General features: G+C 49.3%; 1 protein-coding gene across 3 annotated transcripts in view; it reads left to right on the top strand.

The window, feature by feature from the left end:
- NCKIPSD (NCK interacting protein with SH3 domain) overlaps positions 1 to 19,230 on the top strand; it is a 55,956-nt gene that overhangs the window by 20,243 nt on the left and 16,483 nt on the right. For 2 of the 3 annotated variants that reach the window (XM_050904788.1, XM_050904791.1), the window contains exons 2-5: positions 2,477 to 2,589; positions 3,357 to 3,558; positions 8,005 to 8,092; positions 10,234 to 10,862. In XM_050904788.1, coding sequence (XP_050760745.1) covers positions 2,477 to 2,589; positions 3,357 to 3,558; positions 8,005 to 8,092; positions 10,234 to 10,862 — 1,032 coding nt within the window. Of the gene's footprint in view, positions 1 to 2,476; positions 2,590 to 3,356; positions 3,559 to 8,004; positions 8,093 to 8,944; positions 8,948 to 10,233; positions 10,863 to 19,230 lie in introns of all 3 variants that reach the window. The other variant, XM_050904790.1, reaches the window with a different exon arrangement.

The raw sequence follows: 19,230 nt of genomic DNA, 5'->3' as shown, positions 1-19,230 counted from the left end.
GCCCCCTGACCAGCTCAGCTGAGCAAGGGAGAAGGAGGTGATTTACGAGCAGCATCAACAATGTCATAAAGTGCAAGTGGCAAGTTAATGCTGCTTTTTTATTCCAGCCCTTTTGACAGGGCCCTGTTAATAGAGGGTTGGGGAGAGGAAACAAAGGAAAGAGCACAGCAGCTAAAAGCCAGTTGTCACAGTGCTGCTGCATTAGTGTGAAAATGCTGTGTTTTATCAGAAAAGAAGCGCCCTCTCCGTAACAAATGGCATCGCACAGCAAGTAGCAGCTCCAGCTTGGAGATTCCTGTGGGCTGTGGACGACGTTGATGTGCCCTCTGGAAGAGGGCAGAGACGCTGAGCCGTTCCGTAGGATTCAGTGCTTTGTACTGCGATCTTCCCTAGGAAGATGAGACTGAGAAAGGGTTGAAACCCATGTGGGTGAAAGCCTGGCAGGCTGGGGAGGGTGAGAGAAAGCGGCGCGAAGGGGTGCATCTCCTGGAGGGGATGGTTTTGGAGGGAGTGGTGGAGAATGTGGAGGAACTACCAGTGGGGGACCAGGGACTGCGCCGGAGCGGGTGTTGGGAGGCTGTAGCAGGAGCTGTGTTGAATTTTAGGGTGGGAGCTCATGTGGGAGCAGCGTGAGGGTGGGCAGGCTGTGCAGAGGGCAGGGGTCTCCGACACTCAGAGCAGCACTGGCATTCCCCTGGGGACGGCAGCGTGGAGACTTCTGCACTGCTCCCCTTTCCCAGAGAAAGCATGCAGCTTGCCGTAATTTTCTCTTATCTTCTCATGAGATGCATTCTCTAAAATAACTTGCCTTTCCTTCCAATGCTCCTTTAAATGTGTTCAAACGCGCTTTGCTCCATTTCTTTGCTTAGATCTGTAGTTCGAGGTGGTGAAATGCTCCCTAGGCCATATGGGGCTGTTTGGAGGCTTCATCCCAAAGCTGGGTTCTGAGTGTTGGTTTTGTCCTTGATCTGATACTTTAACAAATTTGGTAGATGTATTTTAACATACCTGGGTTTATTTTTAAAGTTTTCCCCAGTTGCTTTCTTCCCTATCTCTCTCTCTTGGGAAAACAAACCAACAAAAAAAAACCCTCCTAAATTTTTCTTTTTCAAAGCAAAGTATTGCAGAGGGGGCCTCTCATCCCCACCTTGTTTGGAGGTTGTTTTTTTCTGCACAGTCTGTGGTAGCTGTTAATTCACATTTGGTTTAGTAATTAATCAGGATATAAATAATACATAGCATGTTACCAGAAAACTGCATACCAGTGCTATGGAGGCAGGCACTTTCAGCCCCGGTGGGGAGGGCTTGCCTTCTGCTGCTCTGCAGCCCCATAAGGCCAATTAAGGTGCATCCTTGATGAGATTCCAGCCGCTCCTTGGCTGGATAAATGGTTGCTCTGATGCAGGGAGGGGGGGCAAAGCAAGCGACGATGAAGGGGGTTTTAGTGTTCAAACAGCTACAATGAGCGCTGGAGTCCAAGCACTCCTCTCCTTTCCTGCTCCTTCCCTGCAGGCATGGGCCGAGGCTGCCAGTGGTGGTACCAAATGGATGGTGCAGGCACCAGTGGCAGCTTATGGGAGACCTGTGGGTCTGTTGGATCCAGGGCAAAGACTCGGTAGCCTGTCCTTTGCCTTCAGCCTTAGTCCTGTAAAGGTCTTTTCTTCTGAAGGCATGTCAACTGTTGATAAATAAAGCCTTGAAGAATGTCCCAGGTATGGAAACCTGCTTTACCTTCCTGTGCCCCTTCGCTACAGCTCTCCCAGCCTCCTGTGTAAGCCCAGGGAATGACGTCTTTGGTATTTCTTGTTTCAAGGCTGGTGTTTATTTCAGCTGCAGTAACGGGTGCTAAACTGGCTGGCAGGAGGAATAAATGTTGCTATGACAGTTTGGGTGGAGATTTGGAAAAGGCACTTCAAGTTGTAAAACAAGTATAAAAACCATCAAGAAAAAAGCATGCAAAAATGCAAACCCAGAGCCAATGGATTCTGAAGGCCACCAGATTTCGACTCTGTCTGTAACATTCACAGCTGTGTATTTGCTCCATAGCAGGGCAGCAAGAGCAGAAATAATTGAGCTTGGGATAAGCTGGGCTTTGCAGTGGGATCTCGAAAGCTCCCTGCAGCAGGCTGAATATTAAAGGTTGCTGCATGGTCCTGAAGCTCTGTCCCTGGTCTTCCTGTAGGGATCATTGGACTTCGGTGCTTGTAACAGTGACTTTCTTTTCCAACTGTAAACCTTGAATGGGCAGACTCAGTTTGAAGCACAGCTTCAAATATCCTTCCTCTGGAGGAAGGAGGAAAAAGTGAGATGGTGATGAGATGGGATTCTGGCACTGGGAGCTGTTTGTTGGCCATTTGGCTCGTGTGGTGCCTGCTCTGGGGGTTTCCCATACTGTGGTCTCTCCTGCCCTAAGCTCTGGTGCAAAAGAACCGCAGCTGAAGCAGCGCAGTAACATGTGGGATGTTGTGTTTCTCAGGTGCTGGAGCAAGATGTGGTTCTCCAGTCTATTGACCGCGCCATTGAGGCTGTGCACAACGCGGCCATGAAGAATGGAGGAAAGTACAACCTGGAACAGAGAGATGTCCTCCAGTAAGTACGATGGGTGTCTGGGAGAGCTGGCGGATGGAGGGTGGTCAGCGTGTGATGCTTGTGTCTTTTCTATTCTTGGGGGTCAAGTTGGACGTCGTTGATTTGAGTCCCTGTGCTGCAAATTGCTGATGCACTTAGTTTCCCAGTGTTTGAGCTGGTAGCCGATGCTGCTCCTCCTGTCAACCGCGTCCAGCAAAGCAGTGCTTTGGTCTTGCCCCTCTATCCCTGTGCATGTAAAGAAGAGGAAACTCTCAGCTGCATTGTAGGCTTGGAGGAGAAATCCAAAACCTTTCCGGATGCATTTTCTCCTCTCTACCAGCCAGGAATTGTAGAGGTGGTTGGCATGTGGCACAAGGTCCTTAATATGTTCTCAAATAATTGCTTGTGAGGAGAATTTTTGGTTTTCTCTGACACCTCACGCTCTGTGCTCAGGCATGCTGGTTTAATCTCAGTTGAACAGCGATTCTAAAGTGCAGGCAATTTCTGAAGCTTGCAAAGCAATATGTGACTCTCCCCCGAGGAAGAGGCATTTTTCTCCAGCGAACCAATGAATAAATCATGGGCTCTTGCAAAGCCTCTTCCTTCCTCCCCCAGAAGTGCTTCCTTAGTTGTTAATGAAACTGGAGTTGGTGTTCAGAGTAATGTAACCCATTCTGGTATATATAGCCCAAATGCAATAAATCATTTAAAAATATCATTTAAATGTTGCAGCATGATCGCTCCCTTCCTTTAGCTTTGCTGTTCCTGATGTCGTCATTCTGTTTCAGAAAACTGATCCATCACCGGAAGGAGACAGTGTCCCGCAAAGGTCACTCTCCCACCCCGCAGGGGATGGTTATGACGCAGTCCTCCAGCGATCACCATCTGGATGTGGCACGGCAGCCCAATGGGGTGTGCCGGACAGGATATGAGCGACATCACAGTCTTCCAAACACCGAGTTTGAGGAGGAGGATGAAGGTCTCTATCAGGTAACAGTGGCTGGACGCTTTCTAGGTACCTCCTTTGGTGGTATGACATCGCTTGTCCTGTTTAATAAAATGCTTTTGCAGCTAAAGTCACAAATCAGTTGTTTGTGCTGCTTACCTGGGATTACTGCAATGTAAATCGATGCTGTCTCTATGTAAGAAGTCTGCCATTTACACTTGTGATGCTTTTTGGGATCCTTGAGGGTCCGTGGTTTTATGGTGACATGCGAGATCAACTCTATATTGTGTGACTGTCTCTTGACAACTTTCTAAAAGAGTTGCCAGCTCCCCAGAGAATACTTCGAAAAACAGTTTTGGCGTGAGCAGCAGAACTCCCTCCAAGTACTCGGCACTACTTTGTTCTCCCCTTGTTAAATCTGCACAACGTCATCTTTGGTCCTTAAGCATTTTATCTGCTGTGGCTGCCTATTTTTAGCACTCAAAACATAAAAACCCCCAAAGATCCTGCTTTGTCTGAATGTTGCTTGTCATGATGAATTAAAGGTAAATTGCAGGAAATATGATTTAGAGCAGATTTTTTTTTTATCTCGGCGGCACACAGTTCCAAGGTTACTGTGCGGCGCCAGTGAGGCTTCAAAGAAGTAGCCCAGGACGGATGCAGCAGTTGTTGGGGATGAATGATGTGGCCGATTACACTGTGTAGGTATAGTTGGATGTTAGGGCTAAAGGCGCCAAGCAAGGATGAGCACAGAGATTTTTTTTTTTCCCTACAGACAAACATGTACACTGTAGTTTTTCTTCATCTATCTGGGATAAGTGTTTGGAGGCAGTGTTTATAAGGTACTGATACACTGTCACTCCTAGCAGATGAGGCTTGTTTTACACTTTAAGAACTGCAAGTCTGCAGAGATGAAAGGTAGCTCTGGCTCATGCAGAACACGGCAATCCCTGCAAACCCCATTTTTCTCCTTGGTATTCGTTTTCTTTTCTGGGCAGCCAAACCAGCTCCATTCTCAAGCCTGTTCATCATGGGCTAAGCAAATGAAGCACCTTACGGCCCATTCTCCATGCCGATTCCCCATCTTTATCTGGTCTGTGGTTTGGTTGCTTGCCAAAAAGGAGCAAGACAGATTCCTTGGCTGACAAAGAACTGTTTCTGTCTGGGTGGCACTGAGGATGCAGTCAAAGGGCTTCGAGCTTAGCCTTGTGCTGAAAGGGTTCCTTGAGATTTTAACAGCTCAGTTGAGGGATTTCCGGTGTGCTTTGAAAATACGAAATGGAGGAAGCAGCATTGCTTTCTTCCACTGGTTATGCACCTGCCTAAGAGGAGACCTACTGAAATCTAAACTTTCTCACTAACTCTGGAGAAGCAGAGGTCTTGGGATGTGCTTTTCACTGCTTGGGATTTTTGGGTGCGTTCGATGTTTGCATCTGAAAACTTAAGCAAAATTTGAGATGCAAATTTCCTGTCGGTGGCTTTGCTCCCAGGGCTGAACTGGCTGAAGTACTTGGTGATGGCACCTGTGCTGAGCCTCTCTTCAGCTACTTGGTAGTTAGCATAAGGTGGGAAGCTGGGGCAGTTACATACCAGCTGCTAAGGCAGGAGGTTGGGCTCTGAGTATTTTAGTCAGTCTGCTGCATTTGTGCATGCTCAGTGGGTTTATGATGCTTGTTTCCAGAAGCCGTTGCTGCAGACCAGGTGTCTGGCTTGGCAGAGTTTGCCTAGAGGAGGTGGTGGGCAGGGGATTGTTGGTTTGGTTGGGTTTTTTGTTTGTTTGGGTTTTTTTGTTTTTTGTTTAAAGGTTCCTACTATAATAGCATTATTCCTAGCAGTTGAAGGAGTGGTGGTGGTCTCTGCCTGCCCGGCTGGGAAGGGGATGGGAGTATTGTGGTTGAGTCAACTCTCGTCTCAAGCAGCGCAGGGAGCAGAGCCTCTGCTAGCAGCCCCTGCAAAATGGAAAAGGAGAGGAAGCACATGTGTAAAATCCGTGGATTTGGGGAAGTTCACAGCCCTCTTGTAGAGGCCTGGGGAAAGGGAGGCTTTCAACACACGTGTAGGCACTTCTCTCTGGACCCTTGGTAAGATCCCTCCTCTTCTCCCCTCTGGACAGGAGGAATTTCAGCTGCAGGGACTCCTGCACGGTCACCTTCCCCACGGCAGCTGTACAGAGGATGTTTTCTCCCCTTTCCTCTGCTTCCCTTGGGGGGTTTTGGTGTTGTACATCCTCCTCTTGGCCCCACGCAGCAGCTGGGATGTGGGGCGGAGGGAGGGGATGGCCATCGGTTATCCCTCACGACTCCTGACCGTGCGGTGGCTCACAGCTTGGGCAGGCATCAGCACGGGGAAATTCATGTGATGCTTCACGTTCTCATCGCAGCCACTTAGACTGTGGTGCATGGCCATCTAAATGAGGCTGGCAGGGCTCTGAGCTAACATTAGCTATACATCTATTAATTTAAGCACTAGTCTAATAGCTGTGTTAAACTTGCATGGTAAATTTGGAAGGGCTAATGAAGCCATGGAAATACTCCAGAATGGCCCAACCCTAGCTATCTCCAAATAGTGTCATGCGGCTGCTCTAAGCTGTGAGCCTCCCTGTCAGCTAAATCCCACTGCTTTGGTAATCGTGGCTGTGCCGTGCCAAGCAGCTCCGACTCGTGCTGTTAGCTCCATCACTCTGCAGAGAGGGCTCTGCTTTTAGCACAGCTGAGCTTTCCGGATTTGGGACCAGCCTTCCAACCATGCGATGCAGAGACCCCTCCTGATCTGTTTGGCCTCTCTCAGCTGTGCAGTCTCTTTTTGGACCGACACGGATCATTTTTGAAGCTGTATGCAAGTATCATATAGCATTTTACCCAGAGAACAATGTGGGATGGATTGACAAGAGCAGAAGAGCTCAGGCTGGGAGTCTGCAGCAGTATCTCATACTAATCCACCAGCTGAAGGCGCTTGTAAAGAAGCGGTTTATGGGACATAGTAAAAGGTTGGGTGTATCAGGTGTTGGGTGGGAGAAAGGAACTGAGAGATCCCTTTTTAAAACTCTTTGTAAGCTGTGCAAACTGCTGTGTCTTCACTTGTCTGGTAGGTCCAGACATGGGCTGTGAGCACTGTATTGTCAGCTTTTGGCATTGAGTCTTGAACATTGAGGCTCCTGAAGGTGTCTTTTTTACAGGAGTATCTTTGCCCCCATTTCAGGGGAGGTTTCTGCCCTTCCTGGATCCAGGGGGAAAAAAGTACATTTTTCATTCTCCTTGTTCTGAGCTATTTAAGATAGAGACCTTTCAGGGGCCTGTCTCAGTTTTTCACTGCAGGGACTGGCAGTGCTCTGTGCCCTGTGTGGTGCTACAGGGCTGTTCGGCACTGACAGGTCACAGAAAAACTCCTCTTCCTGGGCTGAACAAACCTGGAAAATTGGCACTGTGTGATGACCTGAATGTCACTATAGATTCCAGCTGGCTTCAGCCTGGGCTACCTGAGACATTCAGGCCATCACCTCCTTTCCCTTCCTGTGCTGCCCTGGGCGGTTTTGCTGCAGGCAGCGATTGCAATATCCCATAAAAAGAGAGGCATGTTTCAGGCAGCAGGCTCTGAATCGCGAAGTCCTAAGAGACCCCGAACTGAGTCTCCTGGCCCTGAGCCGCTGGGATGTGAGGATTAGAGCATTGATGTGCTCCCACCTAGCTTGGCCGCTGTGTTCAGCGGTGTCCTACTGATCATAGGTTAACCCTGAGGTTACACCTCGCCAGAGTAATTCTGGGTGAAAGCGATGTCGGTGATCATGGTGTTTGGATCTGACAGGAAAAGATGAGTGTAGGAATCGGGGTATGGAGCTCGTATGCTGCTGGCTCGGCATTCCTGGCAGAGGAGACTTAAAGGAGAAACCCCAGATGCGGAGAGTTAATGCAACTCCCTGGCAAGAGCTTTTCCCAGTGGGTCTTGCTATAGGTAGCATAGGATTGCACAGAGGGTCTAGCCCTATTTTCTCCCTGCACAAGCAGAAATAGCTCTGAAAGCATGGAAAAGGCATTTACATGTCTCCAGTCCTTGGCTTTGTCTTTCTGCAAGGGTATTTGTAGCTGATGTAATGGATCTCTCCAGAAGAGTGTCTAAATACGCGCTCTGTTTGCAGCCTCTGTGGAGCTATTGAGAGTAATGTGGAGTCACGGTGAGTGTGTGGGATCGCATTTGGAATAAAGGAGGAGTAAATGCTTGACAGGTCTACACAACGTGTGTGCTGTGTGCTGCTGAACACAGCAATTAAACAAGGGCTGCTTTGCCTGTCACAGGGAGGGAATGAAGCCGGCTTGAGTCCTACTTTGTTCTTCTAGGAAGCTGCCTATTAATATCTGTCCTCCTGAGAAAACTTCCCCGCATGATGAGAGAGATGTAAGGACAAATCTACACACACACGTGAGAAAGAAGGTTTTATAACAGAGAATGTCTTTATTGTCAATCTCCTTTGATTGCTCTGAAATCTTTCCTTATAGATCCCACCACAGCCCCGGCGTGCTGCTCCTATCACCCCCCCACCTCCAGAGAAACGCAAGAATGCACAGATTGCTGCTCCCGTTAAAAGTAAGGACAAACCGCTTTCCAGATCTCAGGCACGAAACGGGCACTGGGTGGTGTAACAGTCATGGTGCCCAGATGCTTTTGCTTTGTGCTAAGAGGAGCATCCTTATATATATCCTAAATTCCTATAGGTTTTAATGCTAATGATCGTGAGCTGGTGGCCAGTGCTCCTTCAAACCTTCTCTGATCTGGGAGGGTCTGGGCGGCCTGGTACCTGTGGATAGGTGCCAGGTACAGCATCCTCCTGGTCCTCTGGTGCCGGTGGCCCTGGGAAACGTGGTGCTCTCCAGGGAGCAAACTCTGCCTGCTCATGTGGCTAATCTGGCCAGCACACAACCTCGGGGATTTAAGATCCTTGTGGGAGTTTTTCTCCCACAAACACCATGGCCATCTCCCAGCAAGGCAGAGGGAGTTTTCCCTGGCAGTGCAGAGTGCAGTAGTTCACCAGGGGGAGCTCACTGGTAGCGCTTTTAGGACAGGCTCAAGTCTTGCTTTCGGCTCACAGTCTGTCAGGTGCTTTCTTTGTACAGTGCTCAGATGGGATTTCCGTAAAATTGGTGGCTGGTGCCTGTAAGGAGTAGTAATAATACCAGGGGCACAGCTGCCTACGTGCTGCCCACAGGCAGGGGAGCAGCTAGTCAGGAGCACTTCAGAGCAGGACCACAGGGCTGGGGCAGGAGCTTCTCCATCTTCAGCGCGGTTGGGCTGGCAGAGGCAGCGGTCATCCTGCTGAGTTGCTGTCAGCTTGCCCAAGTGCTCTCCTGTGCTGTGACAGTCACGCCATTAGTGACACAGCCCATCTCAAGCCCACTCATGTCCCCTTGTGAGGAGCAGGGCAGAGCTGTTGACTTGCAGGTGGTTAATTAAAACTTGGGGCTGGCACCAGCTTACTTAATGGTACTTAATGGTATTGAGCCATTTTTCACTGTGGTAGTGGGAGTTCGCAAAGGTCAGTTTCCTTCAACTCATCTTGATTTAATGAAGCATGGTGGGAGCTATGATTCATGAGTGCTCCTCTGTGAGGAGGAGAAGGAAAAAAGAGGGGTGCTGAACCCCTGTAGAAGGGCTCTGTTTTTCTGCCTAGCTTGTGCTTGCCTTGTATGGCATGGTGGATAGAGTAGTGGAGTGCTCTCAGGACCAACGGGGCAGGAAGGGTTGGAGTTGCCTGCAGAGGTGCAGCAAAGCTGTTTCACATGTCTGTCCCGCTGGTCCTTCCTTTGGCGTGGGACAAACTGCCTTCCCTGAGAGCTGGGCTCCCCGTGGGGTGCACTCCTTCTCTTCCAGCACTAACATCAGCTGCTCTTGTGAAGCTCTAGATGAAGGTAGCCCAGTGTTTGCCCAAGTAACTGTTTTCATAGTCAGGGAAGGACTCGGATACATTTCTGCCCCCTAGAAACTAATGGATAAGGTTTACCCAAACTATGTATTAGACCAGGTTAAAGGAAAGAAAAATCTTAACATCTCTTTGCTTGTAGTGGATTTTTTTCCTTGGAAGGTGGGACAGCTACCACTGCTAGAGCTAGTCAAAACTAGAGGTGGGGGGAGAAATACAGTAGAGCAGTTAATGTGGGGGCTTGTGAAAGCGGTGGATGCTAGCAGGGCTGCAGGGCTCATGATCAAATGTTGGAGAGTGCTGAAAGGGAGAGACTAGAGGTGTTGTCAGCCAAATGTTTCCTTCACCGTCGGTGCTAACCGTGGTGTGCAGTTGGTGAGGTGCGTGCAAGAGGGAGGCGCGGGCTGGCGTGTGAAGCCTTCGGTGTCTTGCAATTCTCAGGCACCATCATTCAAAAGTGAGGGCTTAGATCCTGAATGCAGAAAAAGGCCCTTGCTAAGCTAGGGGGAAAAGACTTTTCTGTCCCTTAGTCCTGTCCCTCCCTCCCTTCCCCTGTGTAAAACACTAAGCCCTTTGAAGGGTATTCATCTCAATAGAGTAGTTTTCCCCTTTCTAAAGAGGTGATTGTGCAGGAATGCTCCAGAGAGAACTGGTACAATTTTGCTTTGAGATAAGTGAGGCAGGAAGCGGAGTTAAACTGCTCTGGTCGAATGCACAATGAGCCTTTTAATGGACTGCACTGTAGCAATTTGGTTTTTTTCTTTTTTCCTTTGATGCTGTTGCTAAGGCATTTTTAATTGTTCCCTTTCAGACGCTGTTGAAGTTATCCCTGGGTCAGCTTCTAGTGCTTCCTCTATGAGCACGACATCCCTGGATACCCTGTACACTGCTTCTTCTGCGTCAGAGACCGCTCTCCCGACGGCCACCTCCAGTCCTGCCAACACACCACCCCCTGTCCCGAGCCGGAGCGTCCACACCATGATAACGCGCAATTTGGATGCCGGCTCTGTGGCCCACTCCCGCTATGGGACTTCCCCAAAGGATGGGGCCAGCAAATCTCCCCAGACCAAGAGGGCCGCCCCAGCACCACCAGCTGAAGGGGGGACCCAGAGGTCCCACACTGTGGATGGGGAGAAGACTTCTCAGGTGAAGAAAGCTGCCCCGGCCCCCCCTGCAAGCCTGGATGCCTTCAACTCTCTCTGCCTGGAGGATAAGAAGGCGGCTGTGGTGGAGCCGGTGCCACCAGAGCCCAGTGGTCTGGTGGCGTCTGTGCCCAAGACGATAGGTGCCGAACTGATTGAGCTGGTGCGCAGGAACACCCACCTCAGCTACGAGCTGTCCCGTGTGGCCATCGGCGTGGTCATCGGCCACATCCAGACCTCTGTCCCAGCAACCAGCAGCATCATGGAGCAGATTCTCATCTCCGTGGTGGAGAGTAAGGTAACGCGCACAGGGCTGGGCCGGGGGGCTGCTGCAAACCACCTCCTAGCGTCGGGCAGAAGGTGTTACGAGCAAAATGAGCTCTCCTAATGTTTGGGATGAAAAGTGCAGTGAGATCGCAAAGGAAAGAGGAGAGGTGCTCGATGGGGGTAAGTGTCTAGCCAAGGGAACCAGGGGTTTAAACCAGGTCCAAGTACTGGTAGCAGGGAAGTGGAAAACTGGTGAGTTTATTCCCCAAATGAGCTGCAGATGTATGACATGACCTTGAGTTTGGAGCTAGGGGTGAGAGGTGAAACCAGCTGAGAGGGCCCTTGGTGCTGGGAAGCGCTGGTAGGCTGTGGTGGAGGGGTGAGTGTCTCAGATGAGACTGCGGTTTGGGAAGAGGGTGATGAGATGGACAGCAGTGAATTGAACCACATGAGCACATCAGGTGGGAGGTGACAACCTTCCAGGTCCCAGGGACAGCACTGGTGACAAAGCAGCGGTGGGACTGGATGCAGCAGGACTTGAGGCTGAGAAAGCTCTGACATGAGTTGTTGACCACTGATTGTGAAAGCTCACGGAGAACCATTGTGGCAGCATAAAATCAGAGAAAGGAATGAATAGTGACTTTTTAAAGAGGCATTTTCTGTTATGAACATGACAAATAGAAGCTGAGGAAAATGGAGCCTTCGCAATAAGTGCTTCTGTATAGAAACCTTTTATAAAAAAATGCATTGTATAAACTTGTTTTCTTCTATGGTGCTGCATGTCCTCTGTGTAGATTCAGCATGCCTATGCATACTATAAATTGGCACAGATTTTTGTCTCTCTTGACGATGGAGCACCCAAAACTTCTGTATGTCTGGCCTGGTCTTTCATCAAAGCGATGAAAACTAGTTTTCTGTAGATGCGAACCTCTCTGTTCCATAACACATGCCTCAGCTCTGCTTTTTTTAAAAACCACAGAAGAGTAGTTTTTCAGCCACTGAAGGAAGAGCGTTATCTTGAGCTTGTTCTAAGTAAACCTTATGCCAAAATGATTGTATATTCCTCCTTCCTCTGCTGCAGACACACAAGGAGGGAAATAAAAGGATGCTTCTTGCAGCAGTCATTGAAATGGCAAAGTACACTTGGGCAGCCCTCCGCTTTAGTTGGAGGGATAATAAATTTCAGCTCCCACTTGCTAAATACAACCCTGAGGAGTATGCTTCATACAAACATCTAAGATTGGAGTTCCATTGCTAATGGCAAGATTATAATGAACTGATCAGAGGCATTTGAATATGGAAAACTAATGGCATTCAAATTTTAGATCAGATCATAATCTGGTTAAGTGTCTGCACTGAATAGAGGGTCCTATAAGCAATCATCAAGTCTCAGTTTGTGGCTATGACCCAACAGTTAATTGCTTCCTACTTCAATAACAATACCTTGTCGATGTGCGATCTAGATTCAGCAAAAAAATTTAGCTGTTTCAAGCAAATGTTCTGGCTCTGACTTGCACACTAAGAAGTTCAGTTTTCTGTTATTTGGACCTTGGACAAGATTTGAATATTATTTTTATCTTTAATACCTGTTCTCGGGATACAATAAGCTTAATTCCACGGAAGTCATTTCGTGCCAGGTTTCTGCAGAGGGGATTTGAAAATCTCAATTTCATGGCCATTGCTGCAGACCAGCCTGAAAAAGATGGGAAGAAATTCTGATTCTGGTGCAGGGACAAGTATGGATCTACTCGTAACTGATAGGGTATCTGTCATCTAGGACATCCGTGGAACTTAAAAATGCCCAGTACTGTATGCAGGTCCTGTCCCATCTCGTAATACCTCATCATACCTATCTTGAGTGGTACTGCTTTCAGAAGGAGAGCCTGGGTGGGCTTGCACAGTGCTCAGGTGTAAATGTTGTGGTGTGCGTATTTCCTCAATGTCCCACACAGGAGATGCAGCTCTGCTGATACGTAGGGGCCTGGTCCCAGATGAGGTTGTTCATCTGGCATAGAAGACCAGCTTTAACAGTTGAAAGGGCTGTCACGTGTAGTTGTGGGGTGGCTGTACTGCCATAGCTTCACTAGCGTAGTTTAATGGTACAAATTGTTATCGTTGACTTTGTGTTGTTCATTATACCAAATCGTTCCACGATCTCAGGGGTTTCTGTGTAGAATTGTTGCTGAGTCATCAGTTCTAGGTCAGGGGCTTTTTTTCTTTAATTTGTAACTTTTGAAATCCATCTACACCCTAATCCATGCAAATACATGGTCAGTTCTTTTGCATATTTTTCAAGGTCTTTCTTCCACCTCCTAAAACAGAGTGAGAGATCAGCTTTGATTTAAAGCTTTGGTCTGCTCATAGTAGATATCATACCTGCTTTAACCTTTTGTATCACGTTCTTTAATTAGTTATATCCTTTCTATTCCTATTCCAGTCTTAATTTGAAGTCAGATCACTGGTTTACTAAATCAATTCCAGAATCCATTACCTCGCTTCTGTCCCCAGTGCCTTCTGAAGGTTGAATTGCGGTGGCACTTCCCTCTTATTTATCTTGCCGCTCCTCCAGCGTGGATTCTGCCCAGTCACATGTTTTCAAGAGAACAGGAGACCCTTCTTCTGGGACAGCATCGTGCTCCTGGTTTTAGAGAGGTAACATAAGGCTACGCTGGGGGAGCAGCAAAGACAAGGAGGGTGCTGAGGTGCTCACACCTTAGGAAAGATGCTTCAGAGGTACCATACGACTTGGGGAAGCCTGATCTGCAGGAGCAAACATGCTGAGTTGGCTTCCCCATGTCAGGATTTGGCCTGGCCTTGGAAATGACCCCTCTTCTTGTCCTTGAACTGGTTCCTGATGAGTGTGGCATGGTGACTGGGCAAGATGTGCAAAGGGAAATGAAACCTCTTTTCAAAGGCATCGCTGCAGTGACCGTCTAAACTGGAGCTGGCTTTCATGGGAACTCATTTGAAATTTGGGCATAACTAAAGAGAATATAGATGCTGCCTGGTTTTCAAGCATCTAGAGAATCACTCGGATTAGTGTGTATTGGTGATATGTGATTGCCTTCAGCTCTGCTGAATTATCTCCCATCTGAGAGGAAGGGGTAGTACCATAGACGTCTTGTCTAGGGAGATCAATTTGAGGATTTATTAAACTGAGTGTGCGGCAAGCAAAATTGCCTAATATAAAAGTTAGCTACACCTTAAGAGGGAGCGCTTAGAAATCACTTATCTGCTTTTTATTAAATTAGCATTGCTGTGTTGCATTTGTGACTCAGACCCATCTCTGGTTGCTTTAAATTTGAGCTTGAAAACTGCTGACAAAGGTGTGTAATTCAGTTCGGTCTTATAGATCAGCCCAGGCTGCTGGGTGGGGTCAAATGGTTCTTGGATGTGTCGGAGATGGAGGAACAAGTTAGGAAGTTGGTGTGGGAGGTGATGTATTTCTGGAGGGGATTTCCCTTGTCGTGCTGGGCTGTGACCTGCTCCCAGTTGCCCATCACCAGTGCCTGGTGGCCGCCTGTTGTCCCCAATGAGCCCTGACAAACCTCGTGGCTAATGTGGCCGAGCTCCCTCTGCTTCCCCTGAATCCACGTGGGCTGCCTCTCACGTACAGTTCCCATTCATTCATTGATTCGGCTTTGCTTAAAGGAGAATTGCTTTTGACAAGACAGAAATGCTGCTCTGGGGCTCAGCTTTTCCCTGCAGGAGCTTTGTCCCTCTGCTCGCCTGGGACAATGCGAAGGTCAGCAGGGTGAGTGCTTTCAAGGTTGAGTCCTTTGGCTGGGCTGTTAGCTTGCCTGTGTAGGGCTCCTCCTTAGCGAAATACTGTAACAAAAGTGAATCTGGAGGGTGGGAGGAATGCATTAGTGCTTAGGCAAGTCCTTTGCTCACTAATTGCTAGAGGAGCCTTTATGAAGGTCTGTGCCGGAGTCTTCACATGCAGCCATCTCACATCAGCTGTAGATGGGCCATACTCATCCAGAGAGAGCCGCTGCTGAGTACGTCTGCAGAGCAAATGCACGTTGGGCTGCTGCAGAGACCTTACCAAAGCATAGCTAACGTGGTGATTGAAAGGCAAGTGCTCCTCTCTCCCCGTGACGCCCTGCGGGTCTGTGCACGGCAGGCATTGCCTCCCTGCAGAGCCGACCTGCCCTGCAACGGGGCTGTGTCCCTGGGGTGCCCAGACAGGAGCAGACCTGCTGCTGCCAAAAGAGTGCATGTGAAAGGCCTGCCCTGGGAAGCTTGAGTCAGCTGAAGTCAGGCGTCTCTCTTGCACCATGTTTCATCTGGTTTGGTGGCTGCCGAGGAGCCTGCCAGTCTGCGTGTGTCAAGAGCAGTGTTAGCCGCCTGGTTTTTATAGATGGTGCTGTAGTGGGAACAGTTTGCTGCCTAGAGGAGAGGGGAATTCCCAGAGCAGTCCCCCTGAAATGTGTGTTAAAAGCTGCTATATGGTTTACCTGAGGCAGATCTGGGCTCGTCTGGATGGAAACTGCTGGTAGGTGTGCGTACCCACAGCATGGGTGATCCACCACGCTTGCTGACATGGTGGTGGGGAGGGAGTGAGTTAAAAATGGGAGGAAGAGCTCAGCAGGATAGCATCTGGGTTTTCATGGCAGACATGACCACCTGTATTGGGTTTGCATGGCAAGGTTTTGGTAGTGGGGGGACTACAGGAGTGGCTTCTGGGAGAAGATGCCAGAAGCTTCCCCTATGTCCAATAGAGCCAGTGCCAGCCGGCTCCAAGACGGATGCGCTGCTGGCCAAGGCCGAGCCCATCAGCAACGGTGACAGTGCCTCTGTGATAACATATTTAAGAAGGGGAAAAGTTACTGCGCAGCAGCAATTGCAGCCAGCAAGAGGAGTGAGAATATGTGAGAGAAACAACTCCGCAGACACCAAGGTCAGTGAAGAAGGAGGGGGAGGAGGTGCTCCAGGCACCGGAGCAGAGATTCCCCTGCAGCCCGTGGGGAAGACCATGGTGAGGCAGGCTGTCCCCCTGCAGCCCGTGGAGGTCCACGGTGGAGCAGATATCCACCTGCAGCCCGTGGAGGACCCCACGCCGGAGCAGGTGGATGCCCAAAGGACGCTGTGACCCCATCGGAAGCCTGTGCTGGAGCAGGCTCCTGGCAGGAGTTGTGACCCTGTGGGTGACCCACGCTGGAGCAGTCTGTTCCTGAAGGACTGCACCCCATGGAAGGGACCCATGCTGGAGCAGTTCATGAAGAACTGTAGCCTGTGGGAAGGACTCACATTGGAGAAGTTCATGGAGGACTGTCTCCTGTGGGAGGGACCCCACGCTGGAGCAGGGGAAGAGTGTGAGGAGTCCTCCCCCTGAGGAGGAAGGAGCAGCAGAAACAATGTGTGATGAACTGACCCAAATCCCCATTCCCTGTCCCCCTGCGCCACTCAGGGGGAGGAAGTAGAGAATTCAGGAGTAAAGTTAAGCCCAGGAAGAAGGGAGGGGTGGGGGGAAGGTGTTTTGAAGATTTGGTTTTATTTCTCATTATCCTACTCTGATTTGACTGGTAATAAATTAAATTAATTTTTTTTCCCCAAGTCGAGTCTGTTTTGCCCATGACGGTAATTGCTGAGTGATCTCCCTGTCCTTATCTCAACCCATGAGCCTTTTGTTTTATTTTCTCTCCCCTGTCCAGCTGAGGAGGGCAGTGATAGAGCAGCTTTGGTGGGCACCTGGCATCTAGCCAGGGTGAACCCACCACACCACCTCTGAGCAGTGTGGGTGCGATGAGGTTCCCAAAATGGTTTTGGACTGCTCAGGAGGAACAAAATCCCTGCAGCAGTTTGTTCTGCTGGGCTGGGAGGAGGGAACTATTTGAAACGGCAAGATAATGCAAGGTGGCGTTGTTAAAAATACCGAAACCTCCTCCTGCTTATGGGCTCTCCGGCAGATTCCTGGAAAGGACCATATGATGAGGCTGCAGGCAGAAGTAGCTGCCAAGATGTTTAATAAGCAGGGACCTGACCCCAGTGGTGGGAGGGCTGAGAATGGTGCTGAGAGTGCACTGAGACGGTGCGTGGTGTAGTTACACTGGTTGGATTGAAGAGCTTGTTAATGGATTGATCTCATCCAAGTCCATTAGGAGCTTGATGCTTGGTAGAGTCGTAAGGGCTGCAGATGAAGGATTGGAGGAAGCAGATTAGTGATAAGAGGCTGAATAGAGTGATCATTAAAACGAGTGCTAATTAAAATGCTCATCCCAAAAGACATCCCAGCAGTGGACTGGGGTAGGACCAGCCCTGCACTGCTGTGGCGAGGAGGATGTGAGTAAGGTACAGAAATGGAGAACCCTCTCCCAAGCAGCTGGGACGCACGAGGACAGGCAAGTGACACTGCAGTGTTGTAGGTCCTCCTAAAGAGAGGAGGAGAAGGCATGACCAAGTGAGTCTCTTAACTAATGTATTTGCTTCTGTGATAAATCACCATTCAGTGGGAGATTCTCTTGCGTTTGTGCTCAGCTCCTGAAAGCTGCTGTCTTCTCTCACAGCTGGTTACCTGGTTTTCTGCTAGGCCATCCACAGCTTCCCAAAATCTTAAGAGTGTACAGAGGCTTGTGTTAAACCAGCACACTCCTTCCTTCGTTACCTGCTTGACAAAAATTATGTAATGAGCAGTGACAACAAGAATACTTTTTTATTATATAATTGAAGCACTGAATTGAAGTCCTAATTAGTTCACATCCCAAATACTCTGAAGCAAATTACTAACAATTCTGTCTCTAATAAAGCAGACGAGACGTTACTGTTAAACCTGGAGTGGTTTTCCCAGAAAGGGCTGGAGGGTTGAAGGTGTGCAGGAGGGGTGCCGCTCCTGCGCTTGGCAGTCTCAAGTGACGCCGGCCACTCATGTCATCGGTGTGCAACTGTGTGTGCATTGCCACCGACACAAAACATGGGCTTGTGTCTCCATACAAAATCGTTCTGCTCTGCTTGTAATGTGAAGGTCTGCTTTAAAGGCTTGCTGCCCCCAGCTGCACAGCTGGCCTGTTGGAAGGAGCTGTGCCAGGACAGGACTAAGTCTTCTCCAGGTTTCCAGGAGAAGACACTGTGCAGTAGCAAGGTGTCCTGGCTGACAGCGGTAAAGGCCTTTTCACACTGAATGATCGTGACTTGTCACTGCATGCTGCAAGACAGCTTCATCCAAAAATTGTTAAGGGCTTGGTCTCAGTGAGTGGGTTTTCCCTTTTTTAATTTCTCATCTCCTGCTGCTTGATGTCACTGCTGCCAAACCCTTGTGTATGTCATTTAAGTTATTCTGCAAATTAGTCCTTACCTCTCTTAATGGTGCCTGGGCTCATCAGCTGTAACAGCCCAGTTCCATGTGCTGGTCCCCCCTTCCTGCCCTGCTTTCAGGAAACCAGGTAGTTCATATGATGTACTTGGGTCCTAGAGGGTTATCCTAAATTGCAGACCACAGCAGCTGTTGGGGCAGGTTAACTGCTCCCTGACTACTCCCCTCTCTTTCTCAAAGGAGAGAAGTGTAGGAAAGACAACTGAAGAATGAAGCCTTCATGGCAAGGGTTGTGTGTGAGGTGGAAGTGGTGGGAATGCAGATGACAGCAATTTGAGAAAGGAGTATGTGCAGTAGGATTTGCTGAGTTAGTCTGCATCGTAGCTACAAGCCTCAGAGCTGCTGTGAACGGTGGTTGAGCTCTGCTGCTTGGAAGAAAGCAGAACCAAAGCGGGCGAAGATGAATTGGTTCCCGTCCTTGCTGCAGAAATGGCAGACCTAGTATTGAGCAGTTGGCATGTAGAGTACCATGCAAGCGTTTGCTCCTGAGTCAAGGATTAAAGGAAGATCTGTCCCTTTCGGGCTGGAGGGAGGGGGCAGTGAAGGGAACTTCTGCTTCCTGGAGGCAGTTGTGCAGCATGGTGGTTTGGTGTCCAGGACACATCTGTTTTACTGGGGGTGAGCCTGGAGCTGTGCTCAGTTGCTGCCTGGCAGCGGTCCTGGCCTGTGCCAGGCTGGTTTGGCTTTCCTCATTCTCAGGATGATTTTCAGAGTCTACAGCGTGTCCTCTGAAGGGCTTCTGAACACCTGCCTGATGCCTGCACCTAGAAGGAAACCAGTGTTTTATTTGTTTCGTGGCTGGGTAATAGAGTACCTTCGGGTTCAGTGAGGTTGGGTTGCCCCATGCTCTTGGTGTGCACTGCACTGCTTTTGTGAAAGATGCAGCGTTGTTTGGCTGTCCTCTGGGAAGGGAGAATGAGGATTTAGCTGGCACTAAGTGTAGTACTCTGGCCAAGCAGTTTGGGTCGTCCTTTAAGCGTTACGAAACGCGCAGAGGGCTGAGGTCATCTGAGTTGGCTTCTTGCCTTAAGTTCCTCTCTTACAGGAAATGAGCATTCCCCTTACTGCAGCGTTTGCCCTCCCCAGG

This window comes from Gymnogyps californianus, chromosome 13, assembly GCF_018139145.2.
Source record: "Gymnogyps californianus isolate 813 chromosome 13, ASM1813914v2, whole genome shotgun sequence".
Taxonomy (NCBI): Eukaryota; Metazoa; Chordata; class Aves; order Accipitriformes; family Cathartidae; genus Gymnogyps; species Gymnogyps californianus.
Note: the sequence above shows the minus strand (reverse complement) of the source record. Positions and strands in the feature narration are given on the sequence as shown.